This window comes from Nerophis ophidion, linkage group LG19, assembly GCF_033978795.1.
Source record: "Nerophis ophidion isolate RoL-2023_Sa linkage group LG19, RoL_Noph_v1.0, whole genome shotgun sequence".
In the NCBI taxonomy this organism is placed as follows: domain Eukaryota; kingdom Metazoa; phylum Chordata; class Actinopteri; order Syngnathiformes; family Syngnathidae; genus Nerophis; species Nerophis ophidion.
Window position 1 is genome coordinate 9,328,657 of NC_084629.1, and position 12,500 is coordinate 9,341,156.

The following is a 12,500-nucleotide window of genomic DNA, read 5'->3' on the forward strand; positions in this document are numbered from 1 at the left end:
AAGAAGGGCTGGAAGACTCTGGAGTGGCCTTCACAGTCGCCAGACCTAAATCCTATAAAAAAGCTGTGGTGGGACTTGAAGAAGGCAGTTGCAGCACGCAAGCCCAAGAATATGACTGAACTGGGGGCCTTTGCCCAAGAGGAATGGGCTAAAATACCTGTAGATGCTTGCAAGAAGCTTGTGTTCAGTTATGTATCACCTTTGAAGGATGTCATTACTGCCAAAGGGTGTTCTACTAAGTACTAAAGATGCATGTAACTAGGGGGTTGAATCATTTTGTCAATGAGATATTAAGAAAAATGTCCTTTTTTGGTATTTTGTAAAATACAGTGTTACAATTTAAGTTGCATCCGTCTATTTGACACATCTTTATTTGATATGACTATAAACAAAATACGGAATAAATGTCCAACTTGCTAAAACACCAACATTGTGTGGGGGTTGAATAATTTTGATCACAACTGTATGTGACTGTGTCGACACGCTGTTTTAACGGAGGAAAAGCAGACGTGACGACAGGCTGTAGAGGACGCTAAAGACAGTGCCTATAAGGCATGCCCCCAATATTGTCACCCGGGTGGAAATGGGGAGAAATTCGGGAGCTTGGTTGCCCCGGAAGATTTTCGGGAGGGGCACTGAAATTCGGGTGTATACTGGAAAAATCGGGAGGGTTGGCAAGTACGGTCAGTATGCAAGACACAATTTGGTCGCCTCTGGGTCAATGAGAAATTTTAATAAAAAAATAAAAATAAAAAACATGACACAAAAGCAGACGGACAAAGTTTCAAGGAGCTTTCTTCTTACTGTTGCGTCCGACCAGTTTTCCTCTCAGGTAATGAAACACACTGGTCAATCCCAAATTATTTTGGATGGCATATGTTGAGTAAGAAGAACCACCAGGACATAATAGCAATATTACCAAGTTTTACTAAAGCTTTAGGAGACCAGCCCCTGCAGTGCAATAATAGCAGCAGCAAGAAGCGGTCTAAAAATCAAAAGGAAAGAGTCATCTTATTCAGTACGAAAACAGCCCTTCCCGCTCAGAAAAAAATACAACCTTATTGTTCTAAACTGATAAGGCCTCCTCCATGAAACAGGGACTGCATTATACTCCAAGCAGACATTACAGGCCTTCAAGGTGAAACACAGAGTTCACTAACGAATATAAAAAAAATTTAAGAGTACATTTGGGAAAATCTTAGCTGCCTTAAACATGACTATGGATAAAGAAAGAATACTTAAAAATATATGCATTCTCCACAATACCAAATTACTTAAATCTTAAATTAGCACATTAACAACACAAAAGGAACAACAGGTCAACTTTAATGTAATGTGAGTATTTTTTCATGCAAAATGCAACACAAACCATATGGATTAAAATGAATATTTGTCTGTGACTTGAAGGGGAACATTATCACAATTTCAAAAGGGTTGAAAACAATAAAAATCAGTTTCCCAGTGGCTTGTTGTATTTTTTGAAATTTTTTTCCAAATTTTTCCGGTCCCCGAATATCCCTAAAAAAAAAGCTTTAAAGTGCCTGATTTTCGCTATTTGCGATGTGACTATCCATTTCCCTGTGACGTCATACAGTGCTGCCAATGTAAACAAACAATAGCACGGCAAGATATAGTAACATCAGCTCGGATTCAGACTCGGATTTCAGCGACTTAAGCGATTTAACAGATTACGCATGTATTGAAACGGATGGTTGGAGTATGAAAGTATTGAAGAACAAAACTGAAGCTATTGAGCGAATAGCTATTGACGCTATGTATAGCCATAGCATGGCCGAATAGCTGCGTTAGCATCGCCGGTAAAATGTGCGGACCAAACGATCAGGACTTTTGCATCTCGTGACACTGGAGCAACTTAAATCCTTCGATTGGTAAGTGTTTTTTTCGCATTAAATGTGGGTGGAAGTAAACGTAATATAGTTGCAAATGCATCTGCAGGTTATTCATACATCTCTGTGCCATGTCTGCTTTAGCACCGGCAGTAAATAGCATGTTAGCATCGATTAGCATAGCATGTTAGCATCGATTAGCTGGCAGTCAACATCAACAAAACTCACCATTGTGATTTCGTTGACTTTATCATTGCAAATGCATCTGCAGGTTATCCATACATCTCTGTGCCATGTCTGCTTTAGCACCGCCGGTGAATAGCATGTTAGTGTCGATTAGCGTAGCATGTTAGCATCGATTAGCTGGCAGTCACGCCGCAACCAAATATGTCGGATTAGCACATAAGTCAACATCAACAAAATTCACCTTTGTGATTTCGTTGACTTTATGGTTGCAAATGCATCTGCAGGTTATCCATACATCTCTGTGCCATGTCTGTCATCGCCGGTAAAATGTGGAGACACTTTGGCACATTCAATGGGGGTCTGGCGGCAGACACTTTCGCATCTTCGGGCCAGTGGTGCAACTTGAATCCCTCCCTGTTAGTGTTGTTACACCCTCCGACAACACATCGACGAGGCATGATGTCTCCAAGGTTCCAAAAAATAGTCGAAAAAACTGAAAATAACAGAGCTGAGACCCGGTGTTTGTAACGTGTTGAAAATGAAAATGGCGGCTGTATTACCTCGGAGACGTCACATTCTGACGTCATCGCAAAAAGAGCGATAAACAGAAAGGTGTTTAATTCGCCAAAATTCACCCATTTAGAGTTCGGAAATCGGTTAAAAAAATATATGGTCTTTTTTCTGCACCATCAAGGTCTGGTGATAATGTTCCCCTTTAAAAGGAGGAGCATGAGCAGCTGAAAAAAATCAGTCAATAATAATTAATTGGAAACATCCAATAATTCATCAACATCATCATTGGCATTATTTGATTTCATTGTCAAAACAATTTATAAATAAATAATATAGATAGGCTCCAACAGTCACATTGACAAGAAGTCACTTTAGAGAGCCAATCAATGATCTTGTGGGCGGTTTAAAAGAGACAACAAGCCTCAGCCTACGTGGCCGTCTTCCTCCCGGCACCAGTGTTTGAATTGTCTCCATTCAATAGTTATTTTAGGAAGGTAAAAGAGCAGATTAAAAAAAAAAACTGCTTTATAAAAAATGTTCAAGGAAAATGTCATTCGTTAGTATGGTCATTATTCTCATTATGTTTCTGGATAATGCTGTGTTTATCTTTTTTATGGTTTTTGTTTAGAAAAAAATGTCCGAATGGAGCACCACTACAGTTGAAGACTGTTTATTCCCCTTTCAGTTTCTGCACAGGATGTGATTTATGTCCTGAAGGGTCTGGAGATACACTTGGTGCCATCCATTCCTGCAAGATGTATTGAGATTCACTGGCTACATGATGGAAGCGACGTGGTATTGTTTAATGGCATGGTGGACATTCTCTATCATCCATACAAGAACCGAATCACTCTGGACCGGGTCTCGGCAGAACTCATCATGAAAAACGCCACATATGAAGACAGTGGAGTCTATAGCCTGTATATGAACATAAACCAAGAGCTGCATTCACGTCACTATAAAATTGAGGTTATAGGTAAGTTTTCATTTCCATTCATAAATGATTTAACACAAATGTTGAGCATTATAAATAATAACTTGTCTGATCTTAGTTCATTATGCAATTTATATGCCGATTTCAAAAGGCCACGGCCCCCTGATACCCCTTCTCAACTGTCCATGCGACGTCAAGGCTTGGTTAGCCCAGAATTTTTTAATAATGAATGCGGGAAAAACTGAAATTTTAGTTTTTGGTCTGGCCCTCACTGACTTGGGACCATTGCAAAATTACGTGCGTCCCAAGGTCACCAGCCTTGGCGTCACTATAGATCAGGGGTCGGCAACCTGAGACTCCGGAGCCGCATGCGGCTCTTTGACCACTCTGATGTGGCTCAGCCGCATACTTGCCGACCGCCCGGAGAAGTCCGGTAGATTTCCAATTTTAATGTCTCTGTCAGAAATCTCCCGGGTAAACATTTTTCGATTTTCACCCAGACATCAACTTTGACGGCGTGCCGTGATGACAATACCTCTAACTCCCTTTCTACATGTCATCGCCCCAGGATTTTCACCATGCTATCTGCGTGCCGGCCGTCCGGTCACATTTTTGATGCGACCTCTGTCTGAACGCATACGCAACTGCAAGGCATACTTGGTCAACAGCCATACAGGTCACACTGAGGGTTGTGATATAAACAACTTTAACACTGTTACTAATATGCGCCACACTGTGAACCCACACCAAACAAGAATGACAAACACATTTCAGAAGAACATCTGCACTGTAACACAACATAAACATGACAGAACAAATACCCAGAATCCCATGTACCCTGATCACACACCCCAAAACCCCGCCCACCTCAACCGATGCACGGAGGGGTGGGGGTTGAGTTGGTGGAAGCTGAGTGTATAATGGAGCCCGGAAGAGTAAAGATACATGGGATTCTGGGTATTTGCTCTGTCGTGTTTATGTTGTGTTACAGTGCGGATGTTCTCCTGAAATGTGTTTGTCATTCTTGTTTGGTGTGGGTTCTCAGTGTGGCGCGTATTAGTAAGAGTGCTAAAGTTCTTCAAACGGCCACCCTTAGTGTAACCTGTATTGCTGTTGAATAAGCATGCCTTGCGGTCTCTTACGTGTGTCTGCAAAAGCCTCGTCAAACAATTCTTTGGGCTGGCAAGCTATTTGTACAAACTGTAGAGGGCGGTAGTGACATCATTGTACGCTGGTGTTCATTGAGTGAACACCAGCGTACAATCGAGAGAATAATTACTCTGAAATTCGGGAGTCTCCCGGGAAAATTGGGACGGTTGGCAGGTGTGACGCTGTCAATCGGCATTCTTATAAAACTCGCGGGCCGCGTTAACATTACATTTTCATATTATGGTGCAGGCCGCATGTCTGAGACCCTTGGTTTATACATAGCACAAAAGCAAAAAATAACTCTGTATGCAGTATTATTTCAGTATAAATTTCAAAAGAGTTTTGTGGCTCCCATTGTTTTCTTTACTTTGTGAAACGGGTCAAAATGGCTCTTTGAGTGCTAAATGTTGCCAACCCCTGCTATAGATAGCGATTTTAAACTTGACAAACAAGTCAAGGGCGTTTTAAAATCGTGTTTTTATCATCTTCGTCTTTTAGCAAAGGTAAACCTGTTTTTATCTTTTAACCTTTTTGAACAAGTCGTGCATGCTTTTATATCAAGTCGCCTGGACTACTGCAATGCATGCAATTATGCTGGCATTAGCCAAAACGCTCTCTCCCGGTTGCAGTTAGTCCAGAACGCAGCAGCACGACTTTTAACAGGGGCCAGGAAACACCAGCATATAACCCCAATCCTTGAGAGTTTGCACTGTCTCCCTGTTCATTTTAGAATTGATTTTAAAACATTGCTGTTTGTTTTTAAATCTTTACATGGACTGGCACCTCAATATATCTCGGACCTCATCCAAATTTACAATCCCGCGCGCGCTCTGAGGTCCGAGAGCCAGCTCCAGCTCGTGGTGCCCAAGACCAGACTTAAAACTAGGGGAGACAGGGCCTTCTCTGTGGTCGGTCCCTAAACTCTGGAGCACTCTGCCCCTCCATGATAGAACTGTTCCCATAGTGGAGTGTTTTAAGTCTCGTCTTAAGACCCATTTTTATTCTCTGGCTTTTAACACTACGTGAGTTGTGTGGTCCTCTGTTACCCTCTGTGTTTTAAATGTTTTATTTTTATTTACTGTTTTAATTGGTTTCACCCTTAAAGTCGTTTTTAATATTTATCTTATATTGTTTTTATATTGGTTTTGTATGTATGTATTAATTTATTATTATTTATTATTATTTTATTATTTTTTGTTTTTATTCAGTCTTTGGTGGAGCTTAGGATAGTATTTGAATGTTGTTTTTAATATTGTTGTGCAGCTCTTTGGAAACATGTTTAAATGTGCTACATAAATAAAGCGGATTGGATTGGATTGATTCATTAGCAATTGTGTTAGTTGTGTTACTTTTGTTGTGTACATCAGTGTTTTTCAACCTTTTTTGAGCCAAGGTGCATTATTTTCCATTGAAAAAATCCGGAGGCACACCACCAGCAGAAATCATTAAAAATGTTTACTCCGTAGACAATAAAAAGTCGTTGTCGCAATTGTTGGATATGAATTTGAACCATAACCAAGCATACATCACTATAGCTCTTGTCTCAAAGTAGGTGTACTGTCACCGCCTGTCACATCACACCGTGACTTATTTTGAGTTTGTTGGTGTTTTCTCGTGTGTAGTGTTTTAGTTGTAGCCTTGCGCTCCTATTTTTGTTGCTTTACCTGTTGCAGTTTCATGTCTTCTTTTGAGCGCTATTCCCCACACCTGCTTGGTTTTAGCAATCAAGAATATTTAAGTTGCTGCTATCTTTTTTTGTTTGGACATTCTCGTGTCATGTACGGATGTGCTTTGTGGACGTCGTCTCTGCTCCACACGCTGAAAGTTTTTGCTGTCGTCCAGTATTCCGTTTTTGTTTACTTTGTAGACAGTTAAGTTTTAGTTTCGTTCTACATAGCCATCCCTAAGCTTTAAAAGCCTACTGAAACCCACTACTACCGACCACGCAGTCTGATAGTTTAAATATCAATGATGAAATATTAACATTGCAACACATGCCAATACGGCCGGTTTAAATTACTAAATTGCAATTTTAAATTTCCCGCGGAGATTCTTGTTGAAAACGTCGCGGAATGATGACGCGTAAGCATGACGTCGAGAAATGTCGAGATATATTAGCGCAGCACTACTAGCGGCTAAAAATAGTCTCTTTTCATCGCGCAATTAAACAGTATTCTGGACATCTGTGTTGCTGAATATTTTGCAATTTCTTCAATTAATAAAGGAGACTATAAAGAACAATGCTGTTGGTGGAAAGCGGTGGATCGCAGCTGTCTTTAGCACCGAAACACAGCCGGTGTTTCTTTGTTTTTAACACAGAGCGGTCAAACGAACATGTTTCTCTACATCAACCAGCATGTTTTTGGATGGGAAAATTGTGATATATATCTTACCGGAGACATCATTGGATTATTCGCCCTCCTGCAGTAGCTGTTTAAAAGGCAGCTGTGAGCTTGGCTCCTCGGCTTCTCTCTGAGACACTGCGTGTTCACCGCAGCCATCCGACCTCGAGGTATGTCTTTACAATCTCACTAAAAAAACTATTAAAACAATAAGCAGATAAGGGATCTTCCAGAATTTACCTAGTAAATGTGTCTAATTACATCTGAAACGCTCACACTGCCACGGCCCGGAGCCGTCGCTTTTTATTTTATTTTTTTTTTTTTTCTAGTCCTTCGCTATCAATATCATCATCAACGAATCTTTCATCCTCTTTCAAAGTAATGGGGAAATTGTCGTTTTCTCGGTCTGAATAGCTCTTGCCGCTGGAGTCTCCCATTATAAATAATGTGAGGACGTGAGGAGCCCTCACCCTTGTGACGTCATCGTCTGCGACTTCCGGTAAAGGCAAGGCTTTTTTATCAGCACCAAAAGTTGCAAACTTGATCGTCGATGTTCTCTACTAAATCCTTTCAGCAAAAATCTGGCAATACCGCGAAATGATCAAGTATGACACATAGAATGGACCTGCTATCCCCGTTTAAATAAGAAAATCTAATTTCAGTAGGCCTTTAATGCCTTTTCTTAGGGGCACTCACCTTTTGTTTGTTTTTGGTTTAATCATTAGATACCTTTTTACCTGCACACTGCCTTCCGCTGTCGCCTGCATATTGTGATCACGGCAAACCACCGTCGTCTCACACGACGTGTTCCCAACATCTACAAAACAATTAGCCACCGGCTGCCACCTACTGATATGGTATGGTATAACATGGTTACTCTGCGGAGCTCTAGATGACACAGACACTCATCAACGGCACATGATTTGCAGATTAAAAATAATGGTTTGCGAAAAAATATTTTTAACCCAAATAGGTGTAACTGTATAATCTCCCACGGCACACAGTGGTTGAAAAACGCTGGTGTACATGTCTGAACACTGCATTAAATCTATTGACCCCTCCGAAACGAAAACAAAACAAAACATTATGGCATGTTTTCGATCCTTCTTTTGCGTTTCTTTTACAGACAAAGTAACCAAACCCAACATATCCTGTGAGATGAACGACACAAAGCAGGCGATGCTCGTGTGCTCAGCAGAGTCCAGACATCCTCATTTGTTAAACTTTAAGTGGAACTCAGGTGGAAAGGAGCAGACTGGACACCGTTTAACAATAACTGTCAGGAATGAAGATGATGATCAAGTTTATCATTGTGAAGTCAGCAACCCTCTGACCAATGAAACGGCTTCATTCACTGCAAAGGACTGCTTCCTGGGTAATTATAATCAATATTGATGAAAGTGAAATATTCAAATGCTGGTTGTACATTATTTAAATGTTTTTTTGAAGGTATTGTTTTGAGTTTGACTTTTTTTTCTTTCTGTTTAGATAAAATATCATATGTTCAGCAGACAATTGCCATTGTATCCTACATCATCATTCTGATCATCACGTTCAGTGGTTATGTTATGTACCTAAAGAGTCACTGTTCAAAAGGTAAAACAACTGAACACCACACAAAAAAAAGACAGAAAAATGACTTGAATGATAATAAGCTAACGCCGAACTCTTTCATTTGAGATTTATTTCGATTGATGACGAATTAATATCTAAGATCATTCTAAACCTACATTTTTTTCGTGTGCACAAACTTTAAACCCATGTCACATCTTTTTCACGTCATTACATACCAGTGCAATAAAATGTATTATCTTAATTTAGATCTACATGTAATGTTTTAATATTCATTTAATTACAAAGTATTTCATTATCAGTAATCAGCCTTTTTAGTTATTTCATTATTAATAACTTTGCTGGGATGTCTGTAGTTTCCTTACTCCGCTAACGTAATAGGAATGCAATTATTTTTGTGTTGTTGTTAGATGTTTCAGTGTCCAACAGCTGACAGTGTCTTCATGCTTCCTTCCATAGCTAAACTAAAAGAAAAGTTGAAGCCGGAAGAACATCTTAACCCAGGTGATATAAAGTTGTTAACTAATATTCTGATTCATAATCGGACTTGTGTTTATATTTTGGACTGTTTTTATATGTTTAATAGCTTTAAAGAATGTTAGTAGTTTCATTACTTTGCAAACAAGTTTGGAATTTGTTTGTGTTGTTGCATGTTTTTGTTAGTGTCCAAACCGCATAAAATGTCTTCCTAGACACAGTACATACCTTTCCTTCCAATGACAGACTGAATTAAGTAATAAAAACGTGATTAAATTGCATACTTGCCAACCCTCCCGGATTTTCCGGGAGACTCCCGAAATTCAGCGCCTCTCCCGAAAACCTCCCGGGACAAATTTTCTCCCGAAATTCGGACAAATCTGTAAGCCACGCCCCTTCCAGCTCCATGTGGACCTGAGTGAGGACAGCCTGCTTTCACGTCCACTTTCCCACAATATAAACAGCGTGTCTGCCCAATGACGTTATAACTGTAGAATGATTGAGGGCGAGTTCTTGGTTTCTTACGTGGGTTTATTTTTAGGCAGTTTCATTAACGTCCTCCCAGCGCAATAATAACACACAACAACAGCAGTCACGTTTTCGTCTACTGTAAAGCAATGTTGTGACACCCTTAAAAAGGACAATACTGCCATCTACTGTACATGTGACAATAACATCTACGGCTTTTAGAGAGTGCAGTGCACAATTGCGCAGACAACGAAGAGACGAAGCAGAAGAACGAGGAAGATACAGCCGTGGCGACGCCGACGACGACGAGTAAGATGAAGAAATACGCTTGTAAGTTCCACGCCGCAGCTGCGATTGGACCTGGATAGCCTCCGGGAAGAAGTAGCGGTAGTTAGAAAATTAGTGACGGGGAATAGAACGAGGATGGATAATTCAACCCTTAACTCAACAATGAGTAGATGAGTGTTATGTGTGTATATGTGTAAATAAATGAACACTGAAATTCAAGTATATATACACGTATGTATAAATATATATATATATATATATATATATATATATATATATATATATATATATATATATATACATACATCATCTTCCGCTTATCCGAGGTCAGGTCGCGGGGGCAGCAGCATAAGCAGGGAAGCCCAGACTTCCCTCTCCCCATCCACTGGGTTATATATATATATATATATATATATATATATATATATATATATATATATATATATATATATATATATATATATATATATATATATATCGCTAGAATTCACTGAAAGTCAAGTATTCCTCCCCTCTTAACCACGCCCCCGACCACGACTTTCCCCAACCACACCCCCCCCCCCCGTACATGGGGAACAGTTAAAACATACAAACTGTTAGAACGTAATACAAAAGAGCTGTTTTTGCTTTAAAACAAAGTAATATTCCACTCCCTATCTTCAACATCCTCTTTTGGTCTGCACAGGCATGGACACTATTGCCCAACTTGAAGATACCGGAGGGAATCATCAAGTTTATGAAGAAAATCTGACACGAGAAGATGACTTACCAAATCAAGCAACTCTCATCAACCAGCAAGTAGAAGAAATCAGGTGAAACCACACATGGGCAGGAAGCAGTTTTAGTCATGACACAATGTGGAAGGTCTCATTCTCTCGTTTTTTCTGAAAGACGAAAAAATGAACCATGAAGGAAAAAGGACTTCTGGTGTTACCAACACAATCCCTTTTAATGCATGCCCTGCAGTAACTGTGACCAGGACTAACAATGTGTTGATTCTTTTATTGTGGGTCATTATTTGACATTTAAATATGATTATGGATTGTGTGACCAATAGAGAGGATGACATTACTGTACAGCAGGAGTCACCAACGCGGTAGCCTGTAAGGACCAGATGAGTCGCCCGCTGGCCTGTTCTAAAAATAGCTCAAATAGCAGCACTTACCAGTGAGCTGCCTCTATTTTTTTAAATTGTATTTATTTACTAGCAAGCTGGTGTCGCTTTGCTCGAAATTGTTTAATTCTAAGAGAGACAAAACTCAAATAGAATTTGAAAATCCAAGAAAATATTTTAAAGATTTGGTCTTCACTTGTTGAAGTAAATTCATTTTTTTTTTTTTTTTACTTTGCTTCTTATAACTTTCAGAAAGACAATTTTAGGGAAAAAATACAACCTTAAACATTATTTTAGGATTTTTAAACACATATACCTTTTTACCTTTGAAATTCGTTCCTCTTCTTTCCTGAAAATTTAAACCAAAGTTCAAGTATTTTTTATTTTTTTTTATTGTAAAAAATAATGAATACATTTGAATTTAATTCTTCATTTTAGCTTCTGTTTTTTCGACGAAGAATATTTGTGAAATATTTCTTCAAACTTATTATTATAATTTAAAAAAAACTCTTCTGGCAAATCAAGAAAATCTGTAGAATCAAATTTAAATCTTATTTCAAAGTCTTTTGAATTTCTTTTAAAATGTTTGTTGTGGAAAATCTAGAAAAAAATAATGATTGCAGATTGGATTTTAACCTATTTAAAACATGTCATCAAAATTTTAAAATTAATCTTAATCAGGAAAAATTACTAATGATGTTCCATAAATTCTTTTTTTAATTTTTTCAAAAAGATTCCAATTAGCTAGTTTTCTCTTTTTTTTTTTCGGGTGAATTTTGATTTTTAAAGAGTCGAAATTGAAGATAAACTATGTTTCAAAATTAAATTTTCATTTTTTTTTCGTGTTTTCTCCTCTTTTAAACCATTCAATTAAGTGTTTTTTTTCATCATTTATTCTCTACAAAAAACCTTCCGTAGAAGGAAAAAAAATGTACGACGGAATGACAGACAGAAATACCCATTTTTTTGTGATATTTATCTGTTTCTATATACATTTATTGTGAGAAATCATTAAGATGATTAGTTTTTCCACAATGATAAATATCATTAATTATTAAAAAATAACAGACTGAAAGGTAGATTGAGCAAATTGGCTATTTCTGGCAATTTATTTAAGTGTGTATCAAACTGGTAGCCCTCCGCATTAATCAGTACCCAAGAAGTAGCTCTTAGTTTTAAAAAGGTTGGTGACCCCTGCTGTACAGAGTGAGGCAAACATTTCCATACAGAGGAAAACAACTTGTTTTTATAGGGTAACAAAATGCTTTCTGTAAAATGTGTTAGCATTGCAACCATATGATTGCTTCCAGAACCGGCTTTAAGGATTATTTCAATGTGTTGCGCTTTGTTCAAATGCTTCTGCTAGATTATCTGAAATATAAAATAATACAATGTTGAATGTACGGAAACGTATGGCACACCCTTATGATGGACTCATGTTATGACGGCGTTGAAAAAATCTGCAAAGACTCCTCCCACCCCACCAAGGACTGTTTTCACTGCTGGACTCTAGGAAGAGGTTCTGCAGCCTCCGAAGCAGAACCTCCAGGTTCTGTAACAGCTTCTTCCCCTCAGGCCGTAAGACTCTCGAATGCATCATAATTAAATGA

At 38.7% G+C, this 12,500-nt stretch overlaps 1 protein-coding gene across 1 annotated transcript in view; it reads left to right on the plus strand.

The window, feature by feature from the left end:
• LOC133537934 (SLAM family member 9-like) overlaps positions 1–12,500 on the plus strand; it is a 14,944-nt gene that overhangs the window by 1,893 nt on the left and 551 nt on the right. Inside the window, exons 2-7 of the mRNA XM_061879113.1 lie at positions 3,232–3,522; positions 8,098–8,346; positions 8,460–8,567; positions 9,003–9,047; positions 9,711–9,818; positions 10,462–12,500. The exon at positions 10,462–12,500 is cut by the window's right edge and continues 551 nt beyond it. Of these exons, the coding sequence (XP_061735097.1) occupies positions 3,357–3,522; positions 8,098–8,346; positions 8,460–8,567; positions 9,003–9,047; positions 9,711–9,818; positions 10,462–10,592 (807 nt within the window). The 5' untranslated portion in view covers positions 3,232–3,356 and the 3' untranslated portion in view covers positions 10,593–12,500. The remainder of the gene's footprint in view (positions 1–3,231; positions 3,523–8,097; positions 8,347–8,459; positions 8,568–9,002; positions 9,048–9,710; positions 9,819–10,461) is intronic.